This window comes from Nicotiana attenuata, chromosome 2, assembly GCF_001879085.1.
Source record: "Nicotiana attenuata strain UT chromosome 2, NIATTr2, whole genome shotgun sequence".
NCBI lineage: Eukaryota > Viridiplantae > Streptophyta > Magnoliopsida > Solanales > Solanaceae > Nicotiana > Nicotiana attenuata.
Genome location: NC_031990.1, coordinates 40,476,270 through 40,496,649, shown reverse-complemented (window position 1 = coordinate 40,496,649; position 20,380 = coordinate 40,476,270). Strand labels below are relative to the sequence as shown.

General features: G+C 39.7%; 1 protein-coding gene across 1 annotated transcript; it reads right to left on the bottom strand.

Annotated features, from left to right (window-relative positions):
* LOC109207777 (U-box domain-containing protein 7) lies at positions 3,128-7,777 on the bottom strand. Its single transcript, XM_019370767.1, has 2 exons — positions 7,003-7,777; positions 3,128-4,159 (listed from the first exon to the last, which is right to left on the bottom strand). Exons 1-2 carry the CDS (start codon positions 7,701-7,703, stop codon positions 3,307-3,309), a joined length of 1,554 nt encoding a protein of 517 aa, XP_019226312.1. The 5' UTR covers positions 7,704-7,777; the 3' UTR covers positions 3,128-3,306.

The window sequence follows — 20,380 nt, the reverse complement described above, 5'->3', positions numbered from 1 at the left end:
TTTTATTGTTAAATGCAGGTTCAGGCCGGTAATAAGACTATGAGGATAATCATCAATGCCATCAGAAAGCTTTATGATGGACCTTATGCGACTTGGACTGATTTCCCATTCTCACTGAAGGAGCAAATTTTCAATCAATTAATTTTCTTTTAAGTAGTTTAATAATATATATTTATGATGTTTCCATCTAATATTTAACTATTGAAATATAGAGCAAGTGTATATGGGAAGACCGCTATAGCGCGGAAGTGGCTGAAAATTTTCATCATTAAGCTCGCAAGAGATTGGCCGATGCTTTCTCCGAAGCTAGAAAGAAGAACAAGAGGCCTAGCTGGTTACTTCAGACTTTATGGGATGATTTGCAAAGGCAATGGCTTACCGCAGAGTTCTTAGAGAAGAGCAAAAAAGGAAAGAAAGCTCGCGCATCCGAGAAAGGAGGCTCCTTGTACACTGGAGGTGCGATCAGCCTAGGGACAATAAAAGAAGATTGGTACGTAATTACTTAAATTATTTTACTTTTCTAAGTATATCTATTCTGTTTATTAACTAAATTAATTTGTTTTCAGGAAAAGAAGTTGGGGCGTCCAATGAGCCATGGTGAGCTATTCAAGGAGACGCATATTGTAAAGAAGAAGAAAGAGACGGATCAAGATAGGTGGGTCGAGGACCGAGCCTCGACTGCATATGTAAGCTTTCAATTTTCTTTAAGTATTATAATTTACTTTTATAAGAATTTTGAAATACCGATTTAATTTAAAATAATATAGGGTCTCTACCAAAGTAACGTGGAGGAATTCATTCATAGTCATCCAGCTGGTGAATCGGGCGAGCTAACCTAACCTTCGGATGAGCATGCTGAAAGAATATGGTTGGAGTCTGTTGGCGGTCCAAAATGGGGAAAGGTATACGAGCTTCCTACTAAAAAATTCCATCGCTATAAGTGTGGAATGCAAGGAATAGGGACTTCCTCGCAAGGCGAGCAACGTAATAGGGAGAGCCTCTCCGCTATGCGGGAGACAGTGACAAAGCACACATCTGAGCTAAAAGCGGCCAAGGAAAGAGAAAAGGTTAGAGATGCTCAATTCCTTGGCATGCAAGCTCAGATCAGAACTCTCCTATCTACTGGAGCTTTTTCGTTTTCCCGATCTCGTGAGTCATCGCTAGAGGGTCGACCTCCACGTGATCGTTCCTCCCGTTCTGTTCGTAATCTTTCTTCCCGTCCTCCCCATGATCATTCTTCCCGTCCTCCACAAGAGCGTTCTCTATACAGTCTTGTAGATGAAAGTTCATAAGACGGTGATGATGATGTTGTAGAAAACACCCCTTGACTTTTATATACTTTGAACTAGACAAATAGAACCAGTTTTGAACTTGTTGTAATTAGTTTTAACTTGGTTTTGGATTGTTATGTTCAATTGAACTTTAATTTGTTAGTTTTAAAGTATTTATTGAATGTTTGGTTGTTGTTGTGTTGTGTTGTTGTTGTTGTTGTTGTTGTTGTTGTTGTGTTGTTGTTGTAATTCAGTTGTTGGGGCTATTGGTATACTGGCATGTGGTGTAGCTACCAAAACAGGCATTTTATGCCAAAATTAAACAGAGAAAAACCGACCAAAGTTGGTTGATTTTTAATAAAAACAAATTAATTGCATATTACCGACCAAAGTAGGTCAGTTAATGTACAATGAATTCCCAGAATGAATTCAACATTACCGACCAACTTTAGTCGGTATATTGCCTGCACTGTTGAGGTTACCGACCAAAGTTGGTCAAAGTTGGTCGGTAATGTTTAATTTTAATTATTTTTAAAAAAAATATATTTTCAGTTACCGACCAAAGTTGGTCTGTTTTTATTAATTTTAGTAATTAATAAAAAAAACATAAATTAAATACACCGACCAACTTTGGTCGGTAAAATTAAATTAATAAAATATGTTTCCGACGAAAGTTGGTCGGTAAATCATTTAAATTCTCAGATGGTCGTTTAAAGCTACCGACAAACTTTGGTAGGTAATCCATTCTGACCATCAAAATACCGTTTACCCGTATTTAGCCGCGTTTTGGTCGGTAATTGGCCATAACCGACCAAAGTTGGTCAGTATTTAGCGGATTTCTAGTAGCGTGCACTTCAAACCTTTTGTCTTTAAGTGCATCTGAAGTGCAATTTTTCACTTTAGACTTATTGACCTTAAGTGCATGAAATCATTGGTTGCACTTCAAACCTATTTGGCCTTAAGTGCATCTGAAATGCAATTTTTCACTTCAGACTTATTGGCCTTAATTGTATGAAAACGTTTGTTGCACTTCAGACCTTTTGGCCTTAAGTGCACCTGAAGTGTAATTTTTCTTCAGACTTATTGGCATTAAGTGCATGAAACCATTGGTTGTACTTCATACCTATTTGGCCTTAAATGCATCTAAGTGCAATTTTTCATTTCAGACTTATTGGCCTTAAGTGTATGAAAACGTTTGTTACACTTCAGACATTTTGGCTTTAAGTGCATCTGAACTGTAATTTTCACTTTAGACTAATTGGCATTAAGTGCATGAAACCATTAGTTGGACTTCAGATCTATTTGACCTTAAGTGCACCTGGAGTGCAATTTTTTTTACTTCAGACTAATTTGTTTTAACTCCGGATCCGATAAGTCTGAATTTGATCGTAAAGTGGGTAGACTTGTATTTTTTTTTTTTTTTTGCAAAAGGGGTATAGGTTCAACTGTGACCCCAAAATCGGCTATAAATGTAAAAGCCCCATGTGATAGCAAGTGTAAATTTGCACTAAAAAGATAAAGAGAAAAAGAATAACTTATTATTAATAATAAACAAAATTAAATTGTACAATAATTCATGCTTATTGTACGCAAAGTTTTTACAGCTTTTAGAACTTGCCCAAAACCACTAAACCTATTTTCAAATTTTAACTACACCTATCGACTATACAAGAGTTAGAATAATAGGTAAGCCACTTCAAACTTACAAATATGTATTTTCTCCTCCCCCGCGTACTCAATCGTAACTTAATCTATTTCTATTTTTGGAAAGCCCAAATTACATGACACGGAAGATAGGAACAAATTAGAGGGGAAGAAAAAAGGTAATTAACCACATAAGCATGCTTGTGTTGAGCTAAAGGAATAAACTGCCCTTCTTAACATTAGAAGGAATCATTTAGACTGTTATTTGGTTTTTCTATCACTCCTTGTTTTTTTTTTGAAAGGACAAATATTTTCATATGATACAAAAAATTCATGCAGAACATGGCACAAGTAGTGCATGAGGTTTAATCAAATGCTTAAAAGATCATTCTTAGTAAGGTAAACTCTTAGAACTTGAGCTAACAACTAGGGACTTAAGCCTTGAACAATCACTACCACCATTTGCTCTACTAGTAATTGTTTCCATATTTTTATGAAGGCTTTGTTTCACAATTTTCTTCATCAGTTTCTTGCTTTCATCAACAGCTCTTGGACTCACTGGTGGTGAATCAATTGCTATCCTTCCTACTTGTGGCCCTGAATGAGGTCCCATTTTGCTCTGCCTTTCATCCTTAAACCATTGTAACAATTTCAATGCTCTTTTTTGAGCCAAAGAACTACCCAACAATGCCACTTCAAGAAGTACTGGAACAATACCAGCCTTAGCCATTTTCTCCCTTTGAATTGAACTTTGGTGAGCCAAAATCATCAAAATGTATACCGATAATTCTTGACATTTTGGCTTCTCTTCCCATGTCATTATTTCGATTAAGCTCTCGGGCACCATAGGATTTTCTTCCATTGCCTTCTTCCCCATTAAAGTAACTACTAGATTTCCCAATGTGGCTAATGCTTTCTCTGATACTTCCTTCAATGAAAACAATCTCAAGAGAGTAGTCACTGTTCCATTATTTGCCAAACTGGCAGCATTTTCCAGCACTGAGGATAAATTGTACAATGTCCCTAGACATGTACTTTTAGTTTCAACACTTGAGTTGGATGAATCAAGAATGCTGACTACAAATGGAATAATTCTTGAGGAATCCATATTGAATTGGGTGTTGGCTAGGGATGATATAGACAAGATCAATTCTGCAAATTCTTGCCTTGTGTTTCCATCTAAGTTGTATGTTTTTTGAGGTAATCTTGATAAGATTCCTGCTTCTACCATCAGAGCCTTGTTCCTGAAAATGGGAACCAAGAAAAAAGAACAATTGTTAAACAAATGAATTACTCCAATGATATGGCCAAAAAGAATATTATATTAGAATAACCAATCATTAGGGACCCAATTTTATGACTTTCATTAGTTATATTTATTGGTCAACAACCTGGAAAATGATATAGAAAAATGGGTAGGAAGTTGGGGGTTCGCCAATCATGTAGGGGTCCCCAAATAAATAACAATAGAAATTAAAAACATTATTGAGAGTGAGAAGTCAATAAGATTCTGCAAACCAGATCAGTGCTAGAACTGAAGGTCAACAAAGTCGATTTTTTCATATTTCTTAATTGTCTTCATATAATTATTACGTGAATCACTCCACTTTGATCACTTCGACCACAAATATTAATAAAGACAAGTAAGAATAACATGTAAAATTAACAACCCGCTCTTTATTCCACCATGGTTGTACTAGTCAGTGAACGTATTTAATGGCAACAATTTTAACAACAATAACAATAATTTCTATATCATTATATTTTTTTACTATGTTGTTGTTGTTGTTATTATTGTTGTTATTATCTTTTTTTTCCTTTTTCTTATCGTCCTTTGTCTCCCTATTCTTTCTTTCTTCTTCCTCTTTCTTCTTCGTCTTCTTCCCTTCTCTCTCTTTTCGGAAACAATTTCTCTATCTCGCCAGGTAGGGATAAGGTCTGCTTACACACTACCCTCCACATACTCCACTTGTGGGATTATACCGGGTATGTTGTTGTTGTATAGTTTTTTACTCTCATAAGAGAAAACTGACATCTTGATGTCAGAAATTTGTTATTCTGTCGTATTAAGAATAATCATGGCAAACTTTTTTCATGAAATTAATCCAAGTACAGAGATAAAAATAGGACTAAAATAAAAGAATGGGTGAAATTTATCTATTGTTTTGTCCTTCAAGAGATATTTATCGAAGTTGAAATGTTAAAAAGATCAAGTGAAAGGTGTACGCTACCATCATAGAGTCGATTCAACCCTCTTCATAATTACCAAAACATTGTGGTCATACCACATACTTGTAATGTAGGACCAATGGAGGCTTAGAAAAAGGCCTAAGTCCTTTTCGGATAAAATGTTATGGGTTAGAAAGTCATGTTGACTCAATTAATCTATACTTCCCATTTTAAGGCTTCGAAAATGCTATGGCAAGAAAGTCAAGTTGATAAAATCCATTTGCTACTTGCTTTCTTAGTTATTTAGGTTTACCTATTTAAGGCTTTCAAACGAAGAAGAGATTTAAGGCTATTTTCGAAATATCTATGGTTAAAAACAGACCACAACAAAAGTCTATGTAAAAAAGTTCTCACCAATCGCTTAACCAAAAAGTATAAAGAGAAAAGTACGAGGAAATTAAAGAATAAACTAGTAGATACAATACGATAGAATATACCAAGAGTTTTTCTTTTTGCATAGCTGAAGTTCTTTATTCAGTAATTAAGATTGGACGTTTAAATAGTTTAGAGTGTATACTTCCAATTGTACTTTACTTCGTCTAAATTGTACTCCCTCCGTTTCAGATTAGATAAGTTACTTTCCTTTTAAGTCTGTTCCAAAATAAATGACACATTTTTAAATTCAGAAATAATTTAACTTTAAACTCATCATTTTACCCTTAATGAGGAGTTTTTATAACCACACAAATGTCACGGCCCCACAAAACTTTTACCTCTTAAGCTTTTAAGACCACAAGTTTCTAAAGTGTTTTTTTTTTTTTTTTTGTAAAATTCCGTGCCGAGTCAAACTACCTCATCTAAATTGAAACAGAGTGAGTAATATTTTTAATTTTGCTGATACACATCCACAAGAAACAAAGTCAAACTAAAATTCTATCCATTACAAGATGTAATTGGTACATATTTGAATTTTTATTGGGATAACAGTCACTAGGGATATTTTATTTTTATGGCTGTCTATGATAGGAGGTGCAAGTCATGAACTTCTTGGGCACTTTAAGAGCCAAGAGACAGGATATTATTCTCTAAATCAGACCTCACGTGCCATACAGTGTGTTAAAGTCAAAAATTGGCCACTGAAAGTGGGCAGTGGGCTCCATAACTTGGTCCATGGCCCTTTAGGTAGTTAGTTACACATCCAATAATCAGTCGCCACGTCATACCACCGCACTATGATCCCACTAGCTTAATGGGATGAAATTTGTACTACGGAACCCCTTGTATTATATTGCTATTAAAATAAGATCACTATCAAAATCTCACCCCAAAAGTTCAGCGCAATAAAAAATCATACTATATTCTACATGTTAGCTAAATTTTATAGGACGGTAATATTCGAATTTCTTGCATGCATCTTTACTAGATTACCAAATATAATTCACCTTTTGTTACCTGTATTAGCTTCGAATCTTAATCTTCAAGATTATCACTTCAGTTTTTAAACCATTAAGCCAATCACCTTGACGTCTAAAGTATATAGGATATTAATATAAACTATAAATTCATTCTTCTATTTTGGTAATAAAAGATGTTCTTTACTGAAAGAAGTTACGAAACAGAAAATTAACATGCCATTTGCTTTTCCAAAATGGATAAAGCGATTTAAATTTTGAAAAAAACTCACATTAAAATGAAATTACAAATTGTTATAAATTCATGATTCTTGTTCTTATCGTTTTTACGATAAACACATATGTTAGTGCAGCGTCAGACTTAGCACTTAAACTTAATCATAACTGTTAGCCAAGGAGAAAAGCAAGCATGAAGAAGAAAAAGTGGAGTAATTGATTAAAAAAAGGGATTTTACATAAACGAGTGATTAATATTTATGACTTATAAAATAAGTAAATGAACTTACGTGAAAGAGCCATTGGCAAGCTCAACTAATGCTTGAACCGCCAATCTCTGCCGCCGCACCACCACCTCAGAACCACCAACCATGGCCACAAGAGGCGGAATTACGCCCAGCTCCGCCATCAGTTTCCTCCTCTTTAAGTCTTCTTTAGCCAAATTCTTTATCTCTTTGGCAGCCACCTCTTTTTCTTCCGAACTCCCAAAGTGAAGTTTCTTCACAGATTTTTGCAAAATCATCCACCCATTATCTTTAATATCACTCTCTTTTCCCATTATACCCTTTTCTCCCTTTTTACTTTCTTCAACCACAATCAAAGTATCTGGTTTTTCTCTCGGCTGATCAGACGGTTTCAATGGCTTTTTAGATGCTGCCTTTAGCTGAAGGAACCGACGGACTTTTGTGAAAAACCTAAGCTTTATGTAGGTCAAATACCAATTACTAGTTCTACTTTTTGTTGAAGTATTAGTAGGCATGTTTCGATATATACTAGTCGTGAAGAGGACATATAAGTAAGAAGAAGAACGGTTTTGTAGGGGCCGTGGTGGGGGTGGGGGTAGGGATGGTTTAATTGAAATTCTAAAAGGTTTTAAATTAAGTGTGTTTATATCTGACTTTTGGTGAAAGAAAGAATTAATTGGAAAAGAAGCAGACAAAGAGAGAAGAAGACTTTGTGGGCAACAAAACAAGAAGAGCAGAAAGCACATGCAGATTCACGATATGTCAGTTACATCGGAAGGAAGAATTAATGAAGTTTTCTCTGATTCTTATAATCAACTGTTACATACACTATATAGAACAGAACATGTTAGGCAGAAATCCACTTTGACCCTTGTGGTTTCTTATAATTGTGGGAAACGCCCCGCTAGTCAACAAAATTAACTTACTCTTGCAAACTTTTGATATGTGTTAAGTACTTTAATTAAGTTTCATTACAATTCTCTACTTGTTTACCCTAAAAATTGGATAACAATTAAACTTATAATGTGGTTTTAAGGATACGTGATTTCGCCTAATACCAATTGATAAATGCAAAGATTAATGATAGAAGTTGATAATAAAATAGAGCAAACCGTCGTTCAACGAGATTAAGTTCTCGAGCTTGTATGCCCTCGAACAGATTAATGCCAGAATAGGTATAACAAGCTGATGAACAAGAATGTAAGCTAGGAAATGTTATATTGCTTGGATATTCGTCAATGTCCAGTGTCTACAAATGATGGGGACTCCTCTTTATATAGTAGAGGAGTCCTAATTATAGTATAACTCTAATTACAGAAGTAAATCTCATGATTAGCCTAAACAACCGCCCTTGATCTGATTTGTTCCGGGATTTCCGCCGTGATCTTCGACCGATTACAGATATCTCGCCTTTCCGTTATTACGCTTCGTTCGAAGTTTATCATATATGGTCTCGATCGCTGTTGGTCATCTCGACGAGCACCTCGATTCTCAAGCTTGATACTTTATCTTTGTGCTCTGACCTGATCCATTACGAGACTGACCCTCGACGTGATTCCCCGGTCTTCAATTAAATGGCAAAATCGGGCTAATCCTATTTTAACCGTATACAGATAGTCCCCTCGTTTCTTGGCGTGTAATGAGAAGAAACGAACTGAGCCTTCGATTTTATACCTCGACCAGTTATGACGTCACCCTTGTGACGTGAGCGAGAGAAGTGACCAACGCTTCGGGTCGGTACAGTTCCCAAGATCATTAATGAGCGTCAGTTGGGGTCGGCCACTAGTGCCTTTGAACCGTCGCCGTGAATCCTTAAATAGGTCTTCTTCTTACTTCTTTAAACTTTACTTTGAATTTTTCTTGCACCAATCTTCAAAATCCTTCTGTGTTTTTCAAGTGTTTCTGCAAATCTTCAAAGCTCTTCATATCTTATTAAGCCTCTCCGTCCTTACACAATTTCTAGGCCTCGTTACCAACCTTTCTTCAAAACTACAAATCTCATCTTCTTCTTTCTCTAAATCCATACAAAAATGGCAAAAACATCAAAAACCATTCCTCAAAAGGAGAAAGCTTCTTCATCGCGGCCGGCCGGCGACAAGACGCCGGTGGAGCAACGCATCGAGAAGTGTATTCCCGGGGTGTACGATCTTACTTCCGATTTCAAAGTTGAGAAACCATCCTTGGTCCCTGGCCGATGTCGAGATATATATGCTAGATAATTGAGGGCGACCTTAAGCAGGTGAAGAAAGATTTCCATTGGGAAGGCAAAGAGGTGGTGATTCCGACCCCCGAAGAGGACATCACTACTTACGTGAAAGGGTTCTTAAGTCTTTACACTTACCCTTTTACGCTGGGTCCCGTCGATCCATTTATCCTCGACTTCTGCCGCCAATACCAAATAACCCTAGGGTAGATCCATCCTTCTTTCTGGCGCATTATCATTTTGCTTCGATTCTTCGTGAGCAAAGTCGAAGGGATGCCTTTTAGCCTCGACCATCTCATTAGACTGTACATCCCTCGTCTCTATTGAGGCGGATTAATAAGGCTTCAACGTCGGGCCACCAAGGTGCTGTTCTCGAGCATAGACGAGGACAAGGACCGAGGATGAATGGGCCAGTTTGTCCGAGTGACGACTTCTGACATAATCCCGGCCGAGAATGTGCCATTTCCCGAAGAGTGGAACATGAAGCGTAAGTACAAACCCCGCCCTTGGCCTCCATTTACTATTTAGTTCCTTTTTCTTTTTCTCATCGATGTTCCTTCCTATGATACAACGGTCTCTTGGGTGCCTGGTGCAATTCCGAATCTTGAGGGCTGGGTTCGGAAACTGACACCGACTTCTTCATATACCGAGCGCTCGTGGCGTGATTTGGCAAGGGGCCGATGGGAGGCCAAAAATCATGGTAAGTTTCTTTTCATGTGTTTGACGCTTTTCTTTGAAATGTCTTTTTTTTTATTTCTAGTTGATTTCCTTTCATACAGGTCTCGGAGACAATGCTATCATGAGGCCCCCGTCTGGGGAGGAGGAGGAAGCTCAGAGGCTGGCTAAGGTTAAGAAAAGGAAAAGGGTCTTGCCCTCCGATACTCCAAAGCCCAAGAAGAGCAAGGCTCGCAGGTCAAAGAAAGATACCGCCGTCCTGCCTGCGGATGTAGTTCAGCAGCTACAAGATGAAGAAGATGAGAATGAAGATATCGCCTTCGAGTTGGTGATTCGAAAGAGGAGCGCCGAGGTCCGGGTGATGACCGAGGAGGTTCAGCCTCGGATTGAGGGGATCTCGGAAGATGGCCCGAGCAAAGTCCCCAAGTCGTCGAAGGCCGAAGATGCCTCCCATCGTGATGGGCAACCAGTGGACGTACCTGAAGGGGCCAGTTCTGAAGCCCTTCGAAACAAAGAGAACGCCCCAAGTGACCCGCTTGGGGCAATAAATGTTGACGATTCGCAGCCCCTCCCCACATTTTCAGATGGGCAAATTCAGGAAGCCCAGGCCATGGAGACCCCTGATGTGGGAATGGCCCACGAAGGGGAGGACCTTTTCCATGGTTGCTTCACGGGAGTCAAAGATGCTTCCGATCTGGGTGATGCATCGAGCATCTTTGATGAGGCCCATCGACTCTTGAGTCAGGTAAGCCTTAGCTCCCTTTATCAATACTACTTTTGCCTTCGTTTCCTCTTGCCTGATTTTATTTCTTTCTTCATAGGCCTTGACGCTTCATCGAGAAGCGTTTCTAAATCACGGGCAGAGCTGAACCAGTGTGAGGCCGATCTGAAGAAGCTCACGGAGAAGAGAGATTCCCTCAAACTTCTCAGTGGGCAAATATAAGAGGAGATCAAGGTCCTCCGAGCCAAATTGGCCACTGCCCATAAAGAGCAAACCGACCTGATTGAGCAGGTAGTGAACAATTTTTTAGAAGTGTGATGTATCAGTTCGGGGATGACGACTAATACTTCGATCCTGCAGTTTCAGCAAAAGGCCAAAAAAATCGAGCAACTTCGCGAGGAGGACAAGATGAAGGATGCGAAGACTTCGGGGTGGAAACAAAACATGGACCGCCTTGCCTCGGCAAAAGAGGCTGCTCGAACTCAACTGTCATCGGCTGAATGTCAGCTCCAAAGCATGAAGGAGGAAAATTCGGCCCAAACCAAGAAAATCGAGGAGCTCGAGGCTCGATTGGCCGCTGAGCTTGCAAAGGCCACATCTGAGGCACAAAAAGCAAAGGCTGACACCGAGGCGGTCGTGGCCGTCTACCGAGCTGATGCTGAAGCTGCTCACGCTCGAGTAAAGGAAATTTTTGATGCTGCTTAGGTTCGAGCATTTTGTATTGCCGAGCATGCCAAATGCCAATCTCGAAGAGATACATGCTCGTGGCTTTGACCATGCCATCGAGATCGAGAGTGCGAAAGAGCTTGAGAATGAAGCTAAAGCATTGCTCTCTTCTGACGATATGATTCTAGATGCGTGAGTGTTTCCTAAGGCGGTGAAGAAGAAGATGAGGTTCACGGGGAGGATTAGGCACTTAGAATATTTTCTTCTTTGACCTTTTTTTTTCCTTCTAAATATTTTTGCATATATGAAAGAACCCTTTTATTTCCGACTCGTCTCCAATTTTTGTATTGTGAAAACTCTATTTTGCTTTTCGCCTTACGATAATTTTGATATACTTTATATCCTGTGAGAATTTTAACTCACTTTGTTGCCTTGCAAAAATTTTGTCGAAGTCAGATTAGTATAGTCTCTATAATCGAGTGAGTACTTGCTCGAACTCGGAGTAGAAAAAAGAAAAACCCTTAGGTTTTAGTTGAGCGAGGGTGGATTCTCGAACTCAACAATATAATGGCCCTTAGGCTCCTGAATTGGGCCGATATAGCCTTAAAGAGTGGCTTTTTCCCTTTTCGGCTTAAAAAGTCTAATCATATAAAAATTTGTTATGCCTTAGCACGAGATAAATCTGTACCCATTAGAATTCAGTGTTATCAAAAACCTTTTACTTTGTTATGCCTTAGCATAAGTTTGTTCGAGAGTTCGAACAATTTGGTACCCTTTAAGGTTTTTGAGGGTTGACGTTATCGAAACCCTTTGTAACTTTGCCGAGGGTAGTCTTTTTTAACTGGTTTTATGAAAATATTTGAAGGCCTGATTCATTACGATATTTAGACGTCTCCAAACCGTGTTAGTCTGGTTGTAGCCTTTAACTTGAGATTTGCCCTTTGGGCTTGTTTCTCGATTATACTTCGAACTTGTTTGAAGTGTCAGTCCCCAAGGGGGGTGGTCGTGGCCTATATAATTGAGGATTGCCTTTTCAAGGTCTTATGGTCCCGAAGTTTAATAATTCAAACATGTTCGTTTTAAGACGGCAGTCTCCAAGTACGGGGTTGATAGCTCAAGCTTTAGTTGCGATCGGCAGTTGAGCCATCTTCCGCAATAGATCATTAGTAAAGTAGAAATTTCACTAAGGCATAGAACATATGGTAAGGAAAAAATACTTCTTTCCATAAATCATTCATGCGTACATGTTTTGCCATCGGGGCTCGAGTAATCTACAAGGACACGATTCATTTGACCGTTTGACCCTTTACAAAATTTTACCTATCGAGACTTATTGATATAGAGTATTTTCCTTGAGAACATAACATCCGAGAGTGATTACATCCGCGGGTGATGCCTCCCTAGTATTCGAGGTTGATTGTAAAGAAGCATCGGATACTGTTGAATTGTCCCCAGGTAGCACAAATAATTGTTGCCTGGTTAAAAACCTCGCCGGAAAAACCCATTTGGGACAAAAATCGATCTAAGGGAAAAAGAGTGCAACGCGTGCTTTAAAACCTGAGGTCTTTGTGTTGTTGAATTTCTTGATGTCTTCGATCGAACACCTGCAATATGTTAGCATCAAATACAAATAAAAAAAGGAGAGAGTCATACCTCAGCAATAATATCGTTTGAGGACTGATATGTTACAATTATTTGGCAATTGTTTGCCGTTTATCGTGCCAAGTTTGTAAGACCCCTTTCCGATGACACCGAGGACATGATATGGTCCTTCCCAATTTGGGTCGAGTTTCCCCTCGTTTGGGTCTCGAGTGTTGAGGGTGACTTTTCTCAGAACTAAGTCCCCGATTCGAAAGCGGCGAAGATTGGCTCTTCGGTTGTAGTATCTTTTGATGTGCTGCTTCTGTGCTGCCATTCTGACGAGGGCGGCTTCTCGTTTTTCATCTAGCAATTTGAGGCTTGTGTTCATAGCCTCGTGATTCGATTCTTCCGTTGTGTATCGAAACCTAACTCTGGGTTCCCGACCTCAACCGGGATCAGGGCTTCTGCGACATATACTGAGGAGAACGATGTTGCCCCATACTAGATTTTGACGTTGTTCGATATGCCCAAAGGACTTTGGGCAAAATTTCTCTCCATTTTCTCTTAACGTCGTTCAATCTTTTCTTTAGATTCTGAATGATGGTCTTGTTTGTTGATTCGGCCTGTCCGTTCCCACTAGGATGATACGGCGTCGATAATATCCTTTTGATTTTGTGATCCTCGAGGAACTTCGTTATTTTGTGCCGATAAATTGTTCTCCATTGTCGCATACTATCTCGGCAGGTATCCCGAATTGGCATATGATGTGATCCCAGATGAAGTCTATAACTTCTTTTTCCCTGACTTTGTCGAAAGCCTGTGCTTCAACCCACTTAGAGAAATAGTCAGTCATAAATAAAATGAATTTAGCTTTACCTGGGACCGATGGAAGAGGGACGACAATATCCATTCCCCATTTCAAGAACAACCATGTGGATAGGACTGAATGAAGTTTCTCTCCGGGCTAGTGGATCATCGGTGCATGTCTTTGGCATTTGTCACATTTTCGAACGAACTCCTTAGTATCTTTTTCCATATTGTCCCAATAGTACCCTGCTCTGATGACTTTGTGAACTAGTGATTCGGCACTGGAATGGTTCCCGCAAGTAACCTTGTGAACTTCTCGTAGGACATAGTCGGTGTCTCCCAGACCCAAACATATTGCTAACGGCCCATCGAACATCCTTCTGTACAATGTTCCATCTTCGGCCAATGTGAATCGTGCAGCTTTCGTTTGCAGAGTCCTCGACTCCTTAGGGTCTCACGGAAGCTTCCCATTCTTTAGATAATCGATATATTTATTCATCCAATCCCAAGTTAGGCTTGTGGAATTTATTTCGGCATGGCCTTCTTCGACTACCGACTTTGAAAGTTGTACGATAGTCCCCAAGCTAATTTCGTCGTCTTCGACTGATGACCCCAAATATGCAAGGGCATCGGCCTCACTGTTCTACTCTCGAGGTACATGCTATAGGGTCCATTCTTTAAACCGGTGTAGGGTTACCTGCAGTTTGTCCAAGTACCTCTACATTCGATCTTCTCGAACCTCGAAGGTCTTGTTGACTTGGTTAACCACGAGTAGGGAATCAAACTTGGCCTCGATGACCTCTGCTCCCAGAATTTTAGCCAGCTCGAGACCTGCAATCATGGACTCATTCTTGACCTTATTGTTAGTCAACATAGGGGTTTTGATAGATTGTCTAATTGTATTGCCTATAGGTGGCTTCAAAATGATGCCTAAACCGGACCCCTTCACATTTGAAGCTCCATCTGTGAAAAGGGTCCACACCCCCGAAGACGTACCCATTTTCAACAAAAGTTCCTTTTCTACCTCGGGTATGAGGGCGGGCGTGAAGTCGGCCATGAAGTTTGCTAAGATTTGAGACTCGATGGTCGTTCGGGGTTGATACTCGATATCATACCCACTGATTTCGATGGCCCACTTGGCCATTCGGCCTGAGAGTTCGGGCTTGTGCAAGATGTTGCAAAGGGGGTAAGTGGTTACAACACAAATTGGGTGACATTAAAAATAGGGTTTTAACTTTCTAGAGGCGCTTATTAGAGCAAGTGCTAATTTTTCTAAGTGTGGGTACCGGGTCTCGGCTTCACCTAGAGTTCGTCTACTTTTGGAGTATGAAGCAACGGGGGGCTCAAAAGATACCACTTGAACTCTTCTAACACATGTAGGCATTTCGGGGTCCAAATGAAATTGCTCTTCTTTTTGAGCGGTGAGAAAAATTTATGACTTTGATCCGTAGACCTCGATATGAGCCGGCTTAAGGTGGCTATCCGTCTTGTTAATCTTTGTACGACCTTAACGCTGTCCACGACTGTGATGTCTTCGATCACCTTGATTTTATCGGGGTTGATCTCGATTCCCCGATTTGACACCATTAAGCTGAGGAATTTTCTCGAACGACCCCGAATGCACATTTCTTGGGGTTGAGCTTTATGTTGTATTTTCTTAATATGTTGAAGGTTTCCCGCAAATGTGTCAAATGGTCCTCTGCGCACAGGGACTTAACTAGCATGTCATCAATATAAACCTCCATTGATTTACCTATTTGTTCTTCGAACATTTGGTTTACTAAGCGTTAGTAAGTAGCACCAACATTTTTTAGTCCAAACGGCATTACATTATAGCAATAAGTACCATACTTAGTAATAAACGAAGTCTTTTCCTGATCCTCCAGGCTCATTTGTATTTGGTTGTACCCGGAGTAGGCATTGAGAAAGCTGAGGATCTCGTGGCCAGCTGTGGCATCGATCATGCATCGATATTCGGCAAAGGAAAGGAGTCTTTAGGGCATGCTTTGTTTACGTCTTTGTAGTCTACGCACATTCTAAGTTTATTCCCCTTCTTGGGGACTACGACTACGTTTGCTAACCATTCAGGATATTTTATTTCCAGGATGAATCCTATTTTGAGAAGTTTGGGTACCTCATCCTTGATGAATGCATGCTTTACCTCGGAATGTGGCCTTCTCTTTTGCTTTACCAACCTGAACTTTGGGTCCAAGCTCAATCGATGATAGGTAATCTCCGGTGGGATCCCTGTCATGTCAAGGTGGGACCAAGCAAAATAATCCATATTTTAATAAGGAATTTTAATGAGTTTTTCCTTGAGCTCGGGAGTTAACCCCGTGCCCAGGTATACCTTTTGATCGGGCAGATGCTCGATCAGTATGACTTGTTCCAGCTCTTCGGCTGTTGACTTCGTGGCATCGGAATCATCGGGGATTACGAAGGTTCGAGGTATCATATAATCATCATCTCGATAGCTTCCTGCTATTCCGATCTGGTTGAGGTCGGCGATTGTGGTTGTTATTTGACTTCATGCTTTTCCTTTAATTCTGGTCCCTTTTTGTAGGTTAGTGCCGATACTGGTATTAACTCATCAATTGCATACATCTCTTTGGCTGCTGGTTGTTCGCTGTACACCGTTTTATTCCTTTCGGTGTTGGGAATTTCAAGACTTGATGAAGCGTTGAAGGTACTGCCCTCATATTATGGATCCAAGGTCTTTCGAGCAGCGCGTTGTACCTCATATCACCTTTGATTACATGGAACTTCATTTCCAGGATAGTTCCGGCCACGTTTACTGGCAAAATGATTTCCCCTTTGGTGGTTTCACTGGCCATGTTGAAGCCGTTGAGTACTTGAGCTGCAGGCACGACTTGATCCTGGAGGTCGAGTTGCTCTACGACCCTCGAAGGAATAATATTTTCCGAGCTACCTGGATCAAGCAACAGACATTTAACTTGAATTTTATTCATGAGGATAGATATTACCAGTGCGTCGTTGTGAGGTTGTTCGATCCCTTCTGCATCCTCATCGTTGAAAGATAAGGTATCTTCTGGTAAGTAATCCCGAGTATGCTTCTCCCTTGTGATTGTAACTTTGGTGCGTTTAAATATCGAGCCCTGAGGAATATAAGGTAACTGCGGTTCCTCCTGTTTGTTTTTTCTGTTTGCAGCTCTGTCTTTGAAATAATTTATAGCTCGGTCACTCAAGAACTCTCGAAGATGACCTTCGTTGAATAAACGAGCTACCTCCTCCCTCAATTGCCTGCACTCTTCGATTTTGTGACCATAGGTTCCATGGTATTTGCATATTTGATTTTTCTTTCTTTGAGCCGGGTCGGACTGTAGGGGTCTGGGCTATCTAGTATCTTTGATCCGTCCAATGGCTGATACAATACCCGATGCATCGACGCTGAAGTTGTATTCTAACAACCGTGGCGCTTCTTTGGGCTCGACATGTTTATCGAAGCCACTCTTACTCATGAGCCCTCGGGAGTTTTGTCCTCGATCATTCCGAACGGGATTGCGTCCTGGTCCACTGTTTCTATAATTTGCGCTGTATGGTTGGTACCAGTCTCTGTTTGATCGGGGCTCTCTGTCGATGTCTCTTTGAATCCTGCCTTCGGATCTATTCGGATAAATGGAACCAGAAGGAGCTCCCAGCTGGTCATCCTCAACTCTGATATTTGACTGGTATCGGTTATGTACATCGGCCCAGGTCACAGCTGGATGTTCAATCAAATTCTGTTTAAGTTTTCGTGAGCTATCGAACTTCGCTCGTTCAAACCTTGGGTGAAGACTTGGACAGCCCAATCATCGGTGACCGGGGGCAGGTCCATGCGTACCATCTAGAGCCGAGATACGAATTCCCTTAGCATTTCGTTGTCCTTTTGTCTCACTTTGAAGATGTCTGATTTCCTAGTCGCGACCTTTATTGCTCCGTCATGTGCCTTTACAAATGAATCAGCAAGCATGGCGAAGGAATCGATGAAATTGGGCGGCAAATTATGGTACCATATCATTGCCCCTTTCTATAAAGTTTCTCCAAATTCTTTCAACAGAACAGATTTAATTTCATCATCTTCTAAGTCATTTCCTTTTATTGCGCATATATAAGAAGTGACTTGCTCATTAGGATTAGTGGTGCCATTGTACTTGGGGAATTTTTGGCATGCGGAATTTCTTCGGAATGGGCTTCGGAGCCGCACTCGGGTGGGAATGGCTTCTGCACGAACTTCTTCTAATCCAAACCCTTTAAAATCGGGGGTGCCTCCGGTATTTGATCAACCCATGAGTTGTATGTTTCTACCTTTTTATCGTTAGCCTCAATTTTCTTTTCTCCTGATTCGATCCATTTAGTTAGCTCCTCGAGCATTTTCATGATGGCGGGGTCAGTTCCCGATCCGTTATCGTTCGATTTTTCCAGTATAGGATCGACCCTGTGTATAACTTCCTGTGATGCATCGAGTTCGATTCTGCTTGGTGCTCGATTCTGATTTTGGAGCTGCGCTATCGCAGCTTGTTGAGTCTGCAACATTTCAAATATCATTCGAAGGCTAATCCCACCTTCTTCACCACTTTGTGCGTTCTGATCGGCTGTCCGGGCGTCTCTGCGGACGCTATTTTCAGGGTCAGCGCCTAAATTTCCATGAATTGCAACACGAGAATTGACATCGACTGGATCTACGACCTGTGGTCCATCGGGATTGATTGGAGGTACACTGTTTCCCGGGGCGACTATGTGCTCGTTCTCGCCATGAAGACCAAAGTCGGTGTCTGTGTGAGTGGGCACTGCTTGTGAGTTTGACATGTTGATTCCTGAAATCAAAAACACGTACGAGAACAAGCATAAAAGCAGTGTGTGTTATGAGGATTAACACTAGGCAATCACTATTATCCTTAGCCCCACGGTGGGCGCCAAACTGTTTACCCTAAAGATTGGATAACAATTAAACTTATAATGTGATTTTAAGGATACATAATTTCGCCTAATACCAATTGATAAATGCAAAGATTAATGATAGACACCTAACTAGCTTAGTCTACTGCTTCAAAGCAAGTCACATTAACATTATATATAGATAAAAAGTATTTCAAATGTTCAAATTAAAGCAAATAGTGACGAATAGTCCTATTTTCTCAATAAGCTTGACTAAGAAAATTATATTCATTAATAGGGCTTGATATACATATAATTAGCCGATCTCATAGTTTAGGTTACTTATTTGATTTATCAAAACTTGAAGGTATACACGCAGTTCTTAAAAGACTCACCCCCAAGAAGGAATAAGAAATGCATGCCTCTGGTTTTTAAGATTCTATTTTACTCTAAATTAAAAGAAGATATTGAGCATCAAATTAGTGACGGATGAGCAGAATATACACAAGTTTAGGCAACTTTTTCCTATGTACAATAAAGTCTGTTACGACAAAAGTAGCCTGCCGTGAAATATAAAAGAGAGCACTGTTATATATTTTTCCATTTTTATGGTCCAATGATTTAGACTGGCAAACACGATACTTCACCTTATAGAAGAATTTGTTAACAAGTCAAATGTCAAAAAGGTTAAATCAAGGCTGCTTGACAAGAATTTTAGTGAAGGGACCTAATCTTTATTGGTTGTAGAGAAATTTGCTAGCAGCACAAAGGGAAAAGCAAAGTTGTATAAACGCCTAACAGTTTTAAAATTATGGAAGTCTTTTTACCACTTACCACCAGTGCCAGATGTTAATTGCACGCTAATTTAGTTGAATCTTGTCAATGCAATCCTTTATTTTAAGACACCTCACAATGGGTTGTTACATAGATCCTAGACTTTTACCTTTAAATCTTCATTGATTTTGCATTTAGATCCATTGATTTTGATGAAAGTCATTAATTGTTTGACGTTGGGAGTCAGGGTGCACCATGCCCCATGTTTCCCTAACTCGGGTTAATAATTTTCCTAAAGTGTTACACATTCAATTATAGTTCAACTTTATAACATTATTTAACCGACCAATCGTACCATTTCTAAAAAAATCTTTCCTTTCTTTTTTACTTTCTATTTAACAAGCCACGATATCATTAATTTCACGGGAATAAATCTATCCTTAAAATGCGACACGATTATGGGTGCGTTAAACATTTTTCGGAAAATATTTTCCAATTTTCCCATGTTTGGTTGGCTTAAATATTTTGGAAAATATTTTCCTTATCAACTCATTTTCCTCCAATTGGAGGAAAATGATTTCCTTATCAAGAGAGGGGAAAACATTTTCTAAAACTCGTCAACATTCTCCACCCTCACCAATCCACACCCCCCTCCCCTCCAAAAAAGGTTTTTTTTTTTAAATTTCAATTTTTCTGTTACCACCCACCCTACTACTCTTCCACCCCACCCCCACCCCCACCCCAATCCCCCTCCCGAAATCAATTATCACATCCATGTACAAGAAATTTGTTTTACTTATTTTGCTATGTGGGATATTGAATAATTTTAAGAGCTCAAAGCCAGAAGGAAAGGGCTAATTACTCTTGAGGCCCTTGGATGTGATAATTGATTTATCAACCTATCCGAAATCATGATAGAATTCCTTATTTTTCTGAAAACATAACTAATATTCTAATTTTAAAATGCTAAGAACTTGTTTAATTTTTCAGAAATTATTTTATTTAAGCCTGCTAAACCTAATGTAGTCAATTAATCTCCTGTAATTCTCGTACTTAACTTATCATTGAAATCATCCGTTTGAGCAAAAAAAAAAAAAGGAAATTATATTCATTTTGCATAG